Source organism: Mirounga angustirostris, unplaced genomic scaffold (genome assembly GCF_029215605.1).
Source record: "Mirounga angustirostris isolate CCGP_5_RB_7025 unplaced genomic scaffold, mMirAng1.0.hap1 SCAF_5, whole genome shotgun sequence".
NCBI lineage: Eukaryota > Metazoa > Chordata > Mammalia > Carnivora > Phocidae > Mirounga > Mirounga angustirostris.
The window spans coordinates 57686814-57704089 of record NW_026991713.1 but is presented as its reverse complement, the minus strand read 5'-3'; the positions used below and the strand labels follow the sequence as shown (position 1 = coordinate 57704089).

At 41.7% G+C, this 17276-nt stretch overlaps 1 protein-coding gene and 1 pseudogene across 6 annotated transcripts in view; one reads left to right on the top strand and one right to left on the bottom strand.

The window, feature by feature from the left end:
• Positions 1-17276, bottom strand: part of NACA (nascent polypeptide associated complex subunit alpha) — a 58112-nt gene that overhangs the window by 18902 nt on the left and 21934 nt on the right. For 5 of the 6 annotated variants that reach the window (XR_010411495.1, XR_010411494.1, XR_010411497.1 and 2 more), the window contains 2 exons: positions 12477-12816; positions 6368-6546 (listed from right to left, as the gene is read on the bottom strand). Coding sequence is in view for 1 of the 6 variants with exons in the window: in XM_064591066.1 (XP_064447136.1) it covers positions 12514-12816 (303 nt within the window). In the remaining 5 variants the exon portion in view is untranslated. Of the gene's footprint in view, positions 1-6367; positions 6547-8183; positions 12817-17276 lie in introns of those variants that run through there. The other variant, XM_064591066.1, reaches the window with a different exon arrangement.
• On the top strand, positions 12811-14925 carry LOC123838601 (cytohesin-2-like; annotated as a pseudogene).

Sequence of the window (17276 nt, the reverse complement as noted above, 5' to 3'; positions counted from 1 at the left end):
CATCTAGGTCAGGGGTTGGCTGACTTACCTTAAAGAGTCAGATAAGTTACAAGGTCTCTGTTGGCACCTTCTGGACTGCTATTGTAACATGAAATCAACCATAAAAATATGTAAACAAATGAGTGGCTGTGTTCAAAAAAAAGGAAACTAAGAATGCTGAAATTTGAATTTCTTATATTCACATGGCCCAAGATATTCTTTTCCAACCTTTTGAAAATGTAAAAATTGGGGCACCTGGGTGGCTCAGTCAGTTCAGGGTCTGATTCTTGATTTTGGCTCAGGTCATGATCTCAGGGTCCTGGAATCTAGCCCTGTCTCAGCTCCATGCTCAGCAGGAAGTCTGCTTGAGATTCTCCCTCTCCCTCTCCCCCTGCCCTGGCCCCTGCACTCTCCCTGCCCCCTCTAAAAAATAAATAAAATAATCTTTAAAAAAAAATACGGGCTTTTGGGTGGCTCAGTTGGTTAAGCGTCTGCCTTTGGCTCAGGTTGTAATCCCAGGGTCCTGGGATTGAGCCCCACATCGGGCTCCCTGCTGAGCAGGGACCCTCCTCCCTCTCCTCCCACTTGTGCTCTCTCTCTCAAATAAATAAAATCTTAAAAAAAAAAAAGAATGTAAAAATCACTTGACGGCCATCCAGAAATTGGTAGTCTGCTGGATTTAGTCTGTGGGCTATAGTTTGCCAACTCCTGGCCTGGGCTAGCCCAGAGTGTAGGAAAATAATTCAAGATAAAATTTAGAAGGTAGGTCATAACCAAAAAATGGTGGTACTGAATATCAGGTTGTTTTAAACTTATTTCTCTGACAATGGAAAGGTGTTGAAGTTTTTTTGGAGGGGAGTAACACTTGTGTTCTAGATAAGTTTGGTAACATATAAGATGAAGTGAAAAATAGAAGAACTGAATTGAAGATAGCATTTAGAAGACTGCAACCTCAAATAACTGGCAATTTCCCTTATCAAAAGAAGTGCTATGGGAAAAACTGCTTTTCACACATAAAAAATTTTGAAAATTAAGGCCCATTGTATCCTACCTAATTCATATTTTTTTAACTATCCTCATTGGATATATTTCAAGGGATCTCATGTTAGTGTAGGTCTGGAAATGGCTTTCTCACCCTTTGTAATAAGGTTTATCCATGCTTTTACATGTTATATCAACTATTAGCGGGTGGCGACCCAAGTTGTGCCAGATTTCTTTTTCAAACTCCCTAACAAGTTCTGTTTCTAGTAGTGGGCAAAATCTAGGTTCAAATGTGTATAATTATAGTGTCAGGGCTTTTGGGAGAGAAATCTGCAACCTGAAGTGACAGAAACTAAAAAATACTTGGCAAGTATTAGATCCCATTTCACAGGTTTAATCCTAACAATCCCCTAAGAGAAAAGAAAATCCGACTGAGCCACCCAGGCGCCCAGCTAATCTACCTTTTAAAATGAAATATATTTGGGGGTGCATGGCTGCCTTAGTCAGTGAGGCATGCGACTCTTGATTTCAGGGTCATGAGTTCAAGCCCCACATTGGGCATGGAGCCTACTTAATTTAAAAAAATGAAATATATTTAAATTCTCTAAAAATGATATTCTAGGGGTACCTGGGTGGCTCAGTCGTTAAGCATCTGCCTCCAGCTCAGGTCATGATCCCGGGGTCCTGGGATCAAGCCCTGCATCAGGCTTCCTGCTCGGCAGGAAGCCTGCTTCTCCCTCTCCCACTCCCCCTGCTTGTGTTTCCTCTTTCCCTATGTCTCTCTCTGTCAAATAAATAAATAAAATCTTAATAAATAAATAAATAAAAGGTAGATTAGCTTTTTAAAGCCTCTTCCTTCTCCTAGAGCTCTTCATGCTTTTGTCAGCCCACAGTTAGACTGGTAGCAAAACTCAGAATAGGAAAAAGCTCAACATGAGACATAGTTGTTTTTAACCCTTCCCATTACTGCCAAACCAGACTGATAGGGTATGATTACAAACTGTGGGAAGATGATGGTATCAGAGAACATAAAGTAATTTAAGTTGCTGTATGTGATATTTAGCTAGGTGATGATGTCTCCCTTAAACTTTATGACCCAGTTTCTTATTACCTATATCTAGAACAGATTCCTACTTTGCCTCCTTCCCTTTATTTGCCTTATGAATACAAAATTAACAACCTAAGTTCTTTTTTTTTAAAAAAGATTTTATTTATTTATTTATTTATTTGACAGAGAGAGAGAGAGAGAGACAGTGAGAGAGGGAACACAAGCAGGGGGAGTGGGAGAGGGAGAAGCAGGCTTCCCGCTGAGCAGGGAGCCCGATGCGGGGCTTGATCCCAGGACTCTGAGATCATGACCTGAGCTGAAGGCAGTTGCCCAACCCACTGAGCCACCCAGGCGCCCCAACAACCTAAGTTCTTATTAGAAAATCTCTGGGGTGCCTGGGTGGCTCAGTCGGTTAAGCATCTGCTTTCAGTTCAGGTCATGATTCTGGAGTCCCAGGATTGAGCTCAGCAGGGAGTCTGCTTCTCCCTCTCCTGCTCCTCCTGCTTGTGCTTTCTGTCAAATAAATAACTACAATCTTTAAAAAAAAAAATTCCCTCATAAAACTGACTGTTCTCACCTGTTATAATTTTTTTAATGCTCATGTTAATCTATAAAGTTCTCTTTTGCTATTAGTGTCTATGGACCCACATTTATTATTTTTTTTAAAGATTTTATTTATTTGACAGAGAGAGACACAGTGAAAGAGAGAACACAGGAGGAGTGGGAGAGGAGAAGCAGGCTTCCTGCGGAGCAGGGAGCCCAATGTGGGGCTTGATCCCAGGACCCTGGGATCATGACCTGAGCCGAAGACAGACGCTTAACGACTGAGCCACCCAGGCGCCCCTGGACCCACATTTAAACTCAGTCCTCAGACAAATATCGGGGGGGGGTGCCTGGCAGCTCACTTGATAGAGAACGTGACTCTGTCTCAGGGTTGTGAGCTCAAGCCCCACATTGGGTGTGGAGATAACTTAAAATCTTAAAAAAAATACCAGGGAGAAGATTTATGCTACAATTATAATTGACAAATTGTTTCTGTGCTGCTTTTACTAATTTTTTAAAATTAGTCTCTCTCTGTCAAATAAATAAAATCTGTAAAAAAAATGATATTCTAGGGGCACCTGTGTGGCTCAGTTGTTAAGCGTCTGCCTTCAGCTCAGGTCATGGTCCCAGGGTCCTGGGATCGAGCCCCACATCAGGCTCCCTGCTTGGCGGGAAGCCTGCTGCTCCCTCTCCCACTCCCCTTGCTTGTGTTCCCTCTCTTGATGTGTGTCTCTCTGTCAAATAAAATCTTAAAAAAAATAAATAAAAATGATATTCTATCCCAAATATCACCTTACAGTATATACATACCTAGAGTTCATAGTATAGAAAATGAGACTATAAAACAAGTGATATGAGTGCTATATGCTTATTTCTATGTAAATTAGCAATATTCTCTGGAATCAGAAGAAATCAGGTAATAAAGTTTTCTTTTAATTTCATGGTCTTCAGGCAAGGGAAGGTAGTATATAGTTCTTGAGTAACTCTGTTTGCCATAATACTTCATTGTGCTCTTTTCATTGTATATGGTAGGAAGTGACCAGAAGAAGGTTACATATACATATACATTAGACATTAGATTTTGGAGTAATATTAACACCATTTTGTTCAGCATCTTGCAGGAATATGGGATAATGGAGAAATAGGATTAGTTTCAAAGTTAAGGGGACCTTCTTTTTTTCTGATTTTTTAGTTGTTCACCTGAAATTCTTTTAATGGTCTCTTTTCTAGGAGATAAGGGCTATAAAATACCATTTGGGGGTGCCCGGGTGGTGCAGTTGGTTAAGCGTCTGACTCAGTTTCAACTCCAGTCATGATCTCAGGGTTGTGCTTAAGACTCTCCCTCTACCCCCTCCACCACACTGTCTCTCTCTAAAACAAATTAAAAAATCTTAAAAAAAAAAAAAAAAAACCATGTTGAGGCACCTGAGTGGCTCAGTCGGCTAAGCCTCTGCCTTTGGCTCAGGTCATGATCTCAGGATCCTGGGATTGAGCCCCTCGTTAGACTCCCTGCTCAGTGGGGAGCCTGCTTGTCCCTCTCCCTCTGCCCCTCCTCCCTGCTCATGCTCTCTCTCTCTCTCACTCAAATAAAATCTTAAAAAAAAGTACCATCCGGGGCACCTGGGTGGCTCAGGTGGTTAAGCGTCTGCCTTCATGATCTCAGGATCATGAGATCAAGCCCCTCATTCGGCTCCATGCTCAGCATGGAGCCTGCTTGAGGTTCTCTCCCTCTCCTCCTGCCCCTGCTCCTGGTTGCACATGCACATGCACTCTCTCTTTCTCTCAAATAAAATAAATAAAATATTTAAAAAATAAAAATAAAATATTTTTTTAAAAAGAGCATATTCCCGACAGAAAATATAGTATATGTGAAGCAGGGGCAATGGAATTTTGAGAGATCTGTGCAGTTTTTTTAAAAAGATTTTATTTATTTGACAGAGAAAGACACAGCGAGAGAGGGAACCTAAATAGGGGGAGTGGGAGAGGGAGAAGCAAGCTTCCTGCTGAGCAGGGTGCCTGATGTAGGGCTTGATCCCAGGACTCCGGGATCATGATCTGAGCTGAAGGCAGACGCTTAACGACTGAGCCACCCAGGCGCCCCAAGATCTGTGTAGTTTATTGTGGCTGGAGCTTAGGACAGACTGTAGGTAAAGTAGAATGGTGAGAGTTAAGGCTGGAGAGATGAATTCAGGCCAAATGGTGAAGGACCCAGTATGGCTGCTTACGGAGTTTGAACCTGATTCTTTAACAAAGAAATTTTTAATAGTACTGATGCTATAGTGTGAGTGCACAAGTTTCTTGAGTGTCATATTTGTCTTTTGTGTTTCTAATGCCAGACACATATGTGTCTGGCAACAGATGTTTGTGGAATATAATTCACCATCTGGAGTGGAGAAAGACTGCAAACAGACCAGTTATGATAGTTTAGGTAAGAGAGTAGGCCCAGAGCTAAAGCAGTAGCTGTACAAGTGAAGAAAAAAAAAAAGCTCACTCAGAATTTTGATAAATTTCTGACCTTGAAGACCAATTAGAAAAGGCGAAGAGAAAAAAGAAAAGAAAAGGGGAAGAGAGGGGTGCCTGGGTGGCTCATTCGGTTAAGCATCTGCCTTTGGCTCAGGTCATGATCCCAGGGTCCTGGGATTGAGTCCTGCATCAGGTTCCTTGATCAGTGGGGAGCCTGCTTATCCCTTTCCCTCTCCTCCTGTCTCTCCCCCTGCTTGTGCATACTCTCTCTCTCTCTCTCTGGCAAATAAAATCTTAAAAAAGGAGGGGAGGAATAGATAAGGAGGTTTCTAGTTGGGGAGATTGGATAAAATGCAACACCATTAGCTGAGACTGAAAGGGACAGATATAGGAGTAAGAAGAGATTATTATATTGTATATATTTAGTAGTCAAGGGAAAGGTTTTTATTTTTGTGGCTTGTTTAGGAATTAGGAGGGGGTCTGTTTTTGGTTTTGGTTTTTTAATCATGTTTGAAGGATGAGAGAAGCCAGTGGAAACAGAGGTATTAGAGAAGACAGGATAACTGAGAGAACAAAGTCTGGCATGAGGCAGAAGAGGATAAAACCCAGAAAAGAGGGAGATAGTTTAGGAAAAGAGAAGGAGATGAAAGTAAGCCTAAGGCATACATTCTAAACTCCTTCACACTTAGAAAAACTCAAGGCTTGGCTTGTAAGAAGGATGGATCTTTTGTGTGTGGGTGTATATATATATATATATATATATATATATATATATATATATATATATATACACACACACCTAGAACTATTTTTGGTATTCTAATCCTGGAATGTTACAGTTTTGGGTTTGTGCAATGGAATGAATGTTTATGTACTCCCAAAATTCATACATTGAAATCCTAACCCCAATGTAATGGAATTAGAAGGTGGGGGTCTTTGGGAGGTAAATTGGTCATGAGGGTGAAGCCCCTCATGAATGGTATTAGTACCCTTATAGAAGAGACCCCAGAGAATTCTCTCTTCCCTTCTTTCTACCATGCAAGGATACAACAAAAAGTTGGCAGTCTGCAACCTGGAAGAGGGTCCTCAGCAGAACCTAACCATGCTGGTAGCCTGATCTCAGACTTCCAACCTCCAGAACTGTGAGAAATTTCTGTTTATAAGACACCTAGTTTATGGTACTTTGTTACAGCAGCCCAAGCTGACTAAGACAATTTGCCAAAAATGATCAGGCATATGTTAAAGTGATTATTTAATAGAGATCCAATCACCTTTGTAAAATTTTAATGATAACCAAACACAGGAACAGTGTATTTCTGATAAGAGTCCTGACACAGACTTAAGAATACTTACTACAGGGGCGCCTGGGTGGCTCAGTCGGTTGAGCGTCTGCCTTCGGCTCATGTCATGATCCTGGGGTCCTGGGATCGAGTCCCACATTGGGCTCCCTGTTCAGCGGGGGTCTGCTTCTCCCTCTCCCTACTGCTCCCCCTGCTCGTGCTCCCTCTCTCTCTCTGACAAATAAATAAAATCTTAAAAAAAAAAAGAATACTTACTACAAAAACTATATAGTGTTAGGTCAATAGCATCTCAATTTTTAAAATAATTTAAAAATACTTTGTAATCTAAATAGTAAAGTTTTGCTATTTAAATATTTTAATTTTCAAAAATAAATAAAAATAAATATTTTAATTTTCACTATAGAATTACAGTTTCCACGAAGTCAGGGATTTTGTTGTGTTGTATCTCTAGGGCCTGACCTGTAACAGTCATTTCTTTCATTCATTTATTCAACAGGTATTTATGGAGCACCTACTATGGCCCAGGCACTGTAGATGCTGAAAATATAACTGAACAAAACAAAAATCCTTGCCCTCATAGAGCCAGCACTCTTTGTTGTTTTGTTTTGTTTTGTTTTGCTTGGTTCTGCCAGCACTCTTTTTTAAAAAAATTTTTATTGTTATGTTAATCACCATACATCATTAGTTTTAGATGTAGTGTTCCATGATTCATTGTTTGTGCATAACACCCAGTGCTCCATGCAGAACGTGCCCTCCTCAATACCCCTCACCAGGCTAACCCATCCTCCCACCCCCTCCGCTCTAGAACCCTCAGTTTGTTTTTCAGAGTCCATTGTCTCTCATGGTTCGTCTCCCCCTCCAATTTCCCCCCCTTCATTCTTCCCCTCCTGCTATCTTCTTTTTGTTTTTCTTAACATATATTGCATTATTTGTTTCAGAGATACAGATCTGAGATTCAACAGTCTTGCACAATTCACAGCGCTTACCAGAGCACATACCCTCCCCAGTGTCTATCACCCATTCACCCCATCCCTCCCACCCCCCCCTCCAGCAACCCTCACTTTGTTTCCTGAGATTAAGAATTCCTCATATCAGTGAGGTCATATGATACATGTCTTTCTCTGTTTGACTTATTTCGCTCAGCATAATACCCTCCAGTTCCATCCACGTCGTAGCAAATGGCAAGATCTCATTCCTTTTGATTTCTGCCAGCACTCTTAAATCAGTCTGCCAAAAGCTGTATTACAACCTTTCTACTTGTACCTCATTGAAAACTCATGTGGCTACATCCATCTGCAAGGATGAGACTGGGAGAATGGGAGTGTTTGATCCACGTGATTATATGCCAAGCTAAAATCAGAGATGGTGTGACTTAGGAAGATGAAGAGATGTTGAGATAGGTGGTTAACAAGTCTCTACCTCAGACATGTTTACATATTATACCATTTTTTAAAAAGATTTTATTTATTTATTTGACAGAGAGAGAGACAGCGAAAGAGGGAATACAAGAAGGGGGAGTGGGAGAGGGAGAAGCAGGCTTCCCGCTGAGCAGGGAGCCCGATGCGGGACTCGATCCCAGGACCCTGGGATCATGACCTGAGCCGAAGGCAGACGCTTAACGACTGAGCCACCCAGGTGCCCCGCAACTCTCAATTTCTTACATTCCCTCTCCCTGTAGTAATTGTAGGTAGGGGAGAGGAGGAGGAGAGGAATTTGTACCTTGATTTTGTCACATTCTAAATCATGAAATAACTGGTAAAGTTGGCACTGTCTACTCAATGCTTAAATTTTATTGTTGAAACAATTTTATTTTATTTAAAGATTTTATTTATTTATTTGAGAGAGAGACTGAGAGAGAGAGCATGAGAGGGGGGAGGGTCGGGAGGGTCAGAGGGAGAAGCAGCCTCCCTGCCGAGCAGGGAGCCGGATGCGGGACTCGATCCAGGGACTCCAGGATCATGACCTGAGCCGAAGGCAGTCGCTTAACCAACTGAGCCACCCAGGCGCCCTTGTTGAAACTATTTTAATTAAATTTTTTTGTTGTTATTGGCCGTGCCTGGGTGGCTCAGTTGGTTAAGCATCTGACTCTTGATCTCAGCTCAGGTCTTGATCTCAGGGTCATTGAGTTCGGGCCCTGTGCTGGGCTTTACTCTGGGCGTGGAACTTACTTAAAAATAAATAAAATAAAATACAATGTTTTTTCCCTAATATTTTGGGGCCTCCTTTCCCTATTGGGCTTGGGGGGAATGAGATGTCAATTTTAATAACATGCCATGGGTAAAATATAATGAGAAAAGTGAACTTCGGTATATTCCTCAGATAAGTTTTAAACTATATTTTACTGGCTTTAACTTCCATTACGTGGACAATTGAGAATTGACTACATTTCTAAGTGCAGCTCCTAGGAAGCTTGATATTTTGGTATATTCTCCATCCTGTAAGTGTAGGCTTCTAACTCTCAGAGGAAGGAAGCAGCCTCTTTGCACCTTAAAGACAAATTCAAGGAGGAAGATGTTTATGTCAGAGAACCTGTTTTCCTGTTTGGCTCAAGTCCAACAGATGTAATATTGGACAAAATGAGACATGCTCATGTTTTCTTATTGTGGTCAGAAAAAAATGAAAGATCTTAGTATCTAGTTTTCTTTTCTTTATGCTAGTTGATCTAGAATTGGATAAGACAAACCCAAATCAGCCACATATTTTACTTTACTGCTTCAAGCTCTTTTGTAGATATCACTAAAACAGTCATCTCTTTAACTGAAGACATCTCTGAAGGATGTGACTGGCCATTCTATCTAAATGTTTCTGGCCCATCATATTGCAAATAAATAGCCTTTGCTGCATAAAAAAACACCACAAAGTGGCTTTAAACAACAATTTATTATTTCTTACTATTTTGTGTGTTGGCTGGCCACAACTATGTGGCTTTTCTGCTCCATGTGGTATCCTCTGGGTTCACTCATGTGACAGTCATCTAGAGGCTCGACTAAGTCTGAGTGATCCAATATAGCCTCACACATTGGTCAGCAGGTGCCTGCTGTTGGCTGGAACTTTTCTCTCCACATAATCTCTCCAGCAGGATAGCTGGACTTCTCTACAAGGCTCCAAGGAAGTGAAAAGTAAAAACTACCAAGTCTCTTGAGTCCTGACTCTCAAACTGTCCCAGCTTTATTTCCACCACATTCTCATGGTTAAAGCAAGTAACAAGGCCAGTCCAGATTCAAGGCGGGGTGGGGGGGGGGAGGGGATAGATGCCACCTCTTGATGAGAAGAGCAGTAGGTGTATATAGGAATGGGAGGAACTATACTGGTCATCATCTTTGCAGACAATCTATCACACATGAGGAAAGAGAAGACTAAAAAGGGGGAAAAGAACTTGAAGTTGAGAAAAGAGGAGAAACATGAGCTGAAACACAGAAAAAGCAGTATAGGTATGCTTCTACAGTGCTTTTGTGGTTAATATTCTTGAATTTCCCCAGAAAAACTAGCTGAATGTATAAATGAATGAATATATGTTTGTTTTCAGTAAAGGAAAGCAACATCATGCATTTTTGTCTGCCCCCTTGTTCTTAAGCCCAGGATGTGAGGGAAAATTCATATGTTGTACAAAATATATAGATATCCATATAGATATAGTATTTATATATGAACTGTTGTATTCAGAATGTAGGTTAAGAACAACTGCTTGAGAGGCACCTGGGTGGCTCAGTCGGTTAAGCGGATGTCTTTGGCCCAGGTCATGATCCCAGGGTCCTGAGATCGAGCCCCTCGTTGGGCTCCTTGCTCAGCGGGGAACCTGCTTCTCCCTCTGGCTGCCTCTCCACCTGCTTGTGCTCTCTCTGTCAAATAAAATCTCAAAAAAATTTTTTTTGTAAGAACAGCGGCTTGAGTTCAAATCCTTGAACAATCACTTGGGCAGTTACCTAATTTCTCTAAGCTTTAGTTTCCTCATTTTTTTTTTAAAGTAGGCTCCACCCCCAAAGTGGGACTTGAACTCACAACCAAAAGTCACATGCTCTACCAACTGAGCCCGCCATGTGCCCCATTAGTTTCCTCACTTATTTTTTCTTTTTAATATAATCTCTACACCCAACGTGGGGATCCAACTCACAACCCTGAAATCAAGAGTCATAGCCTCTTCTGACTGAGCCAGCCAGGCGCCCCCTTAGTTTCCTCATTTTAAAATGGGCTTAAAAAACAATACCTACTTTATTGGGTTATTGTGGGGATTAAACAAGATAATATACTTAGCACATTGCCTGGAATCTAGTAAACACTGGATAAATATTAGTTATTCTTTTTTTTTTAAAAGATTATTTATTTATTTATTTATTCATGAGAGACAGAGAGAGAGAGAGAGAGAGGCAGAGGGAGAAGCAGGCTCCCAAGGAGCAGAGAGCCCGATGCGGGACTCGATCCTAGGACCCTGGGATCATGACCTGAGCTGAAGGCAGACGCTTAACCATCTGAGCCACCCAGGCGCCCAATATTAGTTATTCTTATTAAATCTATTAAGTCTGCCCTCATATAACAGAGAATCTTCCACTGGAATAGTGTCGGGGAGGGTTATGGCCCCAGTGCCAGTCTAAGGTAATTATTTTGGCCTTCTGGGTTAAGAACCTCAAAACTTACTTATTTTGCTTTTCTCCCTGTCTTTGTTGACAAGCAAAGAGAATATCAAAACTGCAATATTTACAATAGGTGAGCATTAGAGATCGCCTAATCTTCCAAATCCTCAAAGGAACTCAACAGAACCTAATTTCTATTTGAGGTATTATTATTCAATAATAATACCTAAAATTTGTAGACTATTTCAGAGTTTATATTGCCTTTTCATATCCACTATATAATTCTCACCATTCTGCCAGGTATTATCCCCCATTTACATGTTAAGAAACTGAGTCTCAAGGGGATTGAATTACATTCATACCCAATATCACATAGCTATTAAGTGGCAGAATTGGTATTTGAATCTGGTGTTACAATATCTATAATTTAGTTTAAAATATTTCAATACAGAAATTAAAATATTATGGGTGTGTTTGGTTAAAATTATACTCTAGGTGCAGCTAGCATTTTAATTGGGAATTCACATGCCGGAGGGATTGCTAGAAGCACTTCAGTCCTCTTAACTCTAATCAACATTAGATATTTTGCTTATTAAACCAATGAATGACAGAAATTAATTTATATTGGAGACATTAATGGATTGTTAATTGGAATAATGGACATTAGGGATGGGCTCTCATTGCTGAAAATAGGGGTGCTGTGGATTAGCTAAAATAATCAAAATGCTTTTGGGGCGCCTCGATGGCTCAGTGGTTAAGCGTTTGCCTTCAGCTCAGGTCATTATCGCAGGGTCCTGGGATCGAGCCCCGCATCGGGCTCCCTGCTCAGTGGAGAGCTTGCTTCTCCCTCTCCCACTCCCCCTGCTTGTGTTCCCTCTCTCGCTGTGTCTCTCTCTGTCAAATAAATAAAATAACATAAAATAAAAATGCTTTTCATGCTTATATGAATTGGTAATAGTACACGAAGGGATAAAACACAAAAGCGTTTCAGTTAAAATCTATCAAGACCGGGGCGCCTGGGTGGCTCAGTCGTTAAGCATCTGCCTTTGGCTCAGGTCATGATCCCAGGGTCCTGGGATCGATCCCAGCGACTGGCTCCCGGCTCAGCGGGAAGCCTGCTTCTCTCTCCCCCACTCCCCCTGCTTGTGTTCCTGCCCTCGCTATCTCTCTCTCTGTCAAATAAATAAATAAAATCTTAAAAAAAAAATCTATGAAGACCTATAGCCTATGTCTTTAGGGATGGAACCTGACACACGATATCTAAAAGGTTCAGTGTCTTGCCATTGTGGTGGAAGGTTTGTGGTTGCCTAATGCCAACACTAAGGGTAATAAAATCCTAAATTTTGTTGTATTACTGCATTTATCTTGTTTGAAGCTTCATGCCAAACCATGGTGGAATCATAGAACACAGTGCTTAGGTTTTTAAAATTGTTTTGTTTTGGCTTGCTAGTAAATATTTAACGCTAAATGTCATCTTCGGATTTATAAAGTTATGTTCTTTTTGTTACATCACAGCGATTCCATCTTCTCCACTATAGCTTGCTATAGTTTTTTTGTTTTTTGTAGAGAGAACTAGCGACCAATCTCACTTACAGATGCAAAACTCCCTACTGGCAGGGAGGCTGAGAGACTAAGGGAGAGATTTCAGCATGGAAGACTGGCACAGAAAAGGAGGCAGTGGCTCCTGGGGAGTTTGAGTGGGCTCGCCTGAGCCTGCGGGCCAACGTGGATCCAGGCCAGACCTACAGGATTGTCCTGGACTCCCCGCGGGCCTTCCTAGCCGCAGTGGCGGGTAGTGCCTGGGAGACCTCAAGACCTGACTCTGGAGAAGCGGATGGAGCTGGAGAACACGCGGCCGAGGAAGCCGGAGGTGCCGATGGAGATCCAGCGCCCGCGGGAGGTGCTTAGTGAAGCCATGGGCGAGGTGGAAGGTCTGGAAGCCAAAGAAGGCAGTTAAAACCTTGCAACAGAATCAAAGGATAACAATGGGCAGGAAGAGCTTCAACATGGACCCCAGAAGGGGATCTAGTTCTTGGTGGAGAAGGAACTTCTCCAGAGCACGCCAGTTTCCTGTACCAGGGCAAGGGCCTGAACAAGACAGCCATGGGGGTTAACTCGGGGAGAGGGAAGGGCTAAACCTGCCAAGGCTCCATGCCTTTATGGATCTGTATGAGTTCACGAACCTCAACCTAGTGCAGGCCCTCATGCAATTTCTTTCTTTCTTTCTTTTTTAAAGATTTCATTTATTTGAAAGAGAGAGACATAGCAAGAGAGGGAACACAAGCAGGGGGAGTGGGAGAGGAAGAAGCAGGCTTCCCACAGAGCAGAGAGCCCGATGCGGGGCTCGATCCCAGGACTCTGGGATCATGACCTGAGCTGAAGGCAGACACCCAATGACTGAGCCACCCAGGCACCCCAGGCCCTCATGCAATTTCTATGGAGCTTTCTACCTCCCTTGAGCCCAGAAGATTGGCCAGATAGATGATGGAAACCTTTGCCATGTGATACTGCCTGGGAACCCCAGGGTTTTCTAGTCTACAGACATATGTGAGGTGCTGTCCTTCGCCTGGTCATGCTGAACACCAGCCTTCACAATCCCAACGTCTGGGACAAGCCAGGCCTGGAGCAATTTGGGGCCATGAACCGAGGCATCAACGAGGGTGGGACCTGCCTGAGGAGCTGCTCAGGAATCTCTATGACAGCATCTGGAATGAGCCCTTCAATATTCCTGAGGATGATGGGAATGGTCTGACCCATACCTTCTTCAACCTGGGCCAGGAGGACTGGCTCCTTAAGCTGGGAGGAGGCCAGGTGAAAGTGTGGAATGGGCACTGGTTTATGGCCACAGACAACTGCCTCTACCATTTGAGAACATGAGGGACAAGGAGCTGGGAGGAATCATCCCTGTGGAGAACCTGAACATCCAAGATCTTGATGAGCCTTGGAAACCAAACTGCTTTGAGCTTTGCATCTCCAGCAACATGGGGCAGCTCATCAAAGTCTGTAAAATGAAGGCAGATGGCAGGAGATGTACCTGGTTTCGGCCCCCATGCAGGCGGAAAAGAAAAGTGGATCCAGTCCATCCTGGAAGCTGTGAGCATAGGCCCCTTCTGTGAGATGCTGGTGGCAAGAAGAAGCTGATTCTGTCAAGAAGGAGGGAGCAGCCCTGCCCCCTTGCTCCATTACTTATTACGGAGGTGCCCCACCCTGGACCCCTGGGCCCTGCCCTTGCAGATTCTGGTTCCCCACTTGGAAAATTCACCACCTCTATCACCTTTCTCTTGTTTGTAATCAACACACTGTTGGTAATTTTTTTTTTTTATAACACTGTTGGTAATCTTATTAAATTATTTAACCACAAAAGAGAGAGAGAGAGTTCCTTCTTGGAGGGGCAGTTCTTCTAAATAACATGTTAGCAAAGAGAATTCATCAATGTACAGAAGAATGATACTCTACAACTAAGTAAAGATTATTTTGGGAATGCAGGGGTGGCTTAATATTAAGAAAATAAATCACTATCATTTAGTGTGATCATATTAGGACTACGATATTGTTAGTAAGTGTTAAAAAAAACTTTTGATAAGGGGTGCCTAGGTGGCTCAGTCAGTTAAGTGTCTGCCTTCGGCTCAGGTCATGATCCCAGGGTCCTGGGATTGAGCCCCGCATCGGGATCCCTGCTCAGCAGGAAGCCTGCTTCTCCCTCTCCTTCTGCGGCTCCCCCTGCTTGTACTCTCTCTCTCTCTGTGTCAAATAAATAAATAAAATCTTTAAAAAATAGATTTTAACATCCGTCTTTCAATAATTGATAGAATAAGGGGACTAAAATTAGTACAGATAAAAAAGACTTGCACAACATTACCAGTCGACTTAACATTTATGTAACACTCCACCTAACCACACCAGAATACACACTCTTTTCAGATACACACAGAACTTTTACCAAGATAGACCATATTCTGAGCCATAACACAAGTCTCAATAAATTTTTTTTTTAATTTTTATTTATTTGACAGAGAGAGAGACAGTGAGAGAGGGAACACAAGCAGGGGGAGTGGGAGAGGGAGAAGCAGGCTTCCTGCGGAGCAGGGAGCCTGATGCGGGGCTTGATCCCAGGACTCTGGGATCATGACCTGAGCCGAGGGCAGACGCTTAACGACTGAGTCACCCAGGCGCCCCAGTCTCAATAAATTTGTGGATTCTAGTCATACGAGCTATGTTCTAGGGCCACAATGGAATTAAATTAGAAACCAATAGCAGAAAGATATCTAGAAAATACCCCAGTATTTAAACTAAATAAAACAATTCTAAATACCCACAAGTCAAAGAAGGGAAATTTAAAAGTATTTGAACTAAATGAAAATATCAAAATTTGTGGAATTCAGTAAGGCAGTACTTTTGGGGAAATTTGTTCTAAACCTACTAACTACTCAGCATTTAAAAGAAACAGGCTATTGATTTATACAGCAACATGAATGAATCTCAATTACTAACAGTGAAAGGAGCCACTTAAAAAAGCGTATCTTGCATAATTACAGTTCCAATTTTTTAAAATTCTGGAAAATGCAAACTTATCTCTAGAGACAAAATAGATCAGTGACTACCTGGTGCCAAAGTTTGGGGTGGGGAAAGAGGAGGGATTACAAAGGTGCATTAAGGAAGCTTTTTGGAGTGATTGATAGGTTTATTTTTATTTTGGTGATGGTGTATGGGTGTATAAATATGTCAAAACTTATCAAATTGTATACTTTAAATATGAGCCTTTTATTGTATATCAGTTATACCTCAATAAATTATTTAAAAATTAAATTGAAAAAAGAGCCCAGAAATCTGTATAGAGATCTTGAATCTTTGAATTCTAAGCTGTACATGTGAGGATAAGTTTCCACTTAGTTTTAGCTTTCTGTAAAATTTGCCTGGCATTGCCTACTAAGCCTCCACTGTTGATGTGATGCCAAATATAAACATATATATATATATTTAAATATTTGAGCCCTGAGGCACCTGGGTGGCTCAGTGGGTTAAGCGTCTGCCTTCAGCTCAGGTCATGATCCCAGGGTCCTGGGATTGAGCCCCCGCGTTGGGCTCCCTGATCAGCGGGGAGTCTGCTTCTCCCTCTCCTGCTCCCCCTGCTCCCCCTGCTTGTGCTCTCTCTCTCTGAAATAAATAAAATAAATAAATAAAAATATTTAGAAAAGAAGAAATAAAATAAATAAAATAAAATAAAAAATAAATAAAAAATAAAATAAAATAAAATAAAAATATTTGAGCCCTATTATGGGACATGTATTAGGAATGCAGAAACCAATGAACTCCATTTCCACAAGGAGTTCTCATCAGAGTATGGACCCCAATCTTCAGGAGCCAGGCATGTATATATGTGTGTGTAGCTACCAGGCAAGAAAATATGAAGACTAAAGCACTCTAGAAAGACCAAATGTAAAAGCAGTAAAATCTAAATACTATATTTAAACATCTTCATACTAATTAAACATTTCTGTGGGCTGACCATTTTATCACTCCTAGTATAGATGGGTAAGGGCAAAAAGTATGGCAGGGACAAGGTATGAGAATATATTAGGAAAGAACATAGGCAAAGGATTGCAAAATAAAACAGCTTGTTTTAATTAAATAGTTTCATGTGTTTGGGAAGACGGGAACAAAGTATAAGTGAGAGGCCAGTACTTGTTCTTTTATAATATATACTGAAATTTTCAACAATTTGTGTAAGTATTTGCTTAGTTCTGTCACCAGACTGGATGATAGCAGTGGAGGAGGGGTCTTAGAAGTTCACAATTGAATTGTTTTACCTATAGAAATAGCATTCTGAATACTAATTTTATCAGAAGATGTCTTACACGTATGAGCCATTCCTTCCCTAGGCCTGAAAACAGACGCTATTCTTGGATGATTAATTAAAGAACCCTGATATCTACATGACCAGGACTATACGATGGACAATGCTCAGAAATTGTGTGTCATATCACAATTGTTCTCAGCTCTTGAATTAGTTCCACTAAAATATTTAAAAACAAATGGTCTGCATCTATACATAGTATCATCAAGAAGCTATAAAGTATTAACTTTTTTTTTTTTAAATTCTAGGTAGTTAATGTACAGTGCAATAGTGGTTTCTGGAGTAGAATTCAATGTTTCATTACTAACAACACCCAGTGCTCATCACAAGTGCCCTCAATACTCATCACCCATCTAGCTCATCCCCCACCCACCTCCCTCCATCAACGCTCAGTTTGTTCTCCATTGTTAAGAGCCTCTTATGGGGGGCGCCTGGGTGGCTCAGTCGTTAAGCGTCTGCCTTCGGCTCGGGTCATGATCCCAGAGTCCTGGGATCGAGCCCCGCATCGGGCTCCCTGCTCTGCGGGAAGCCTGCTTCTC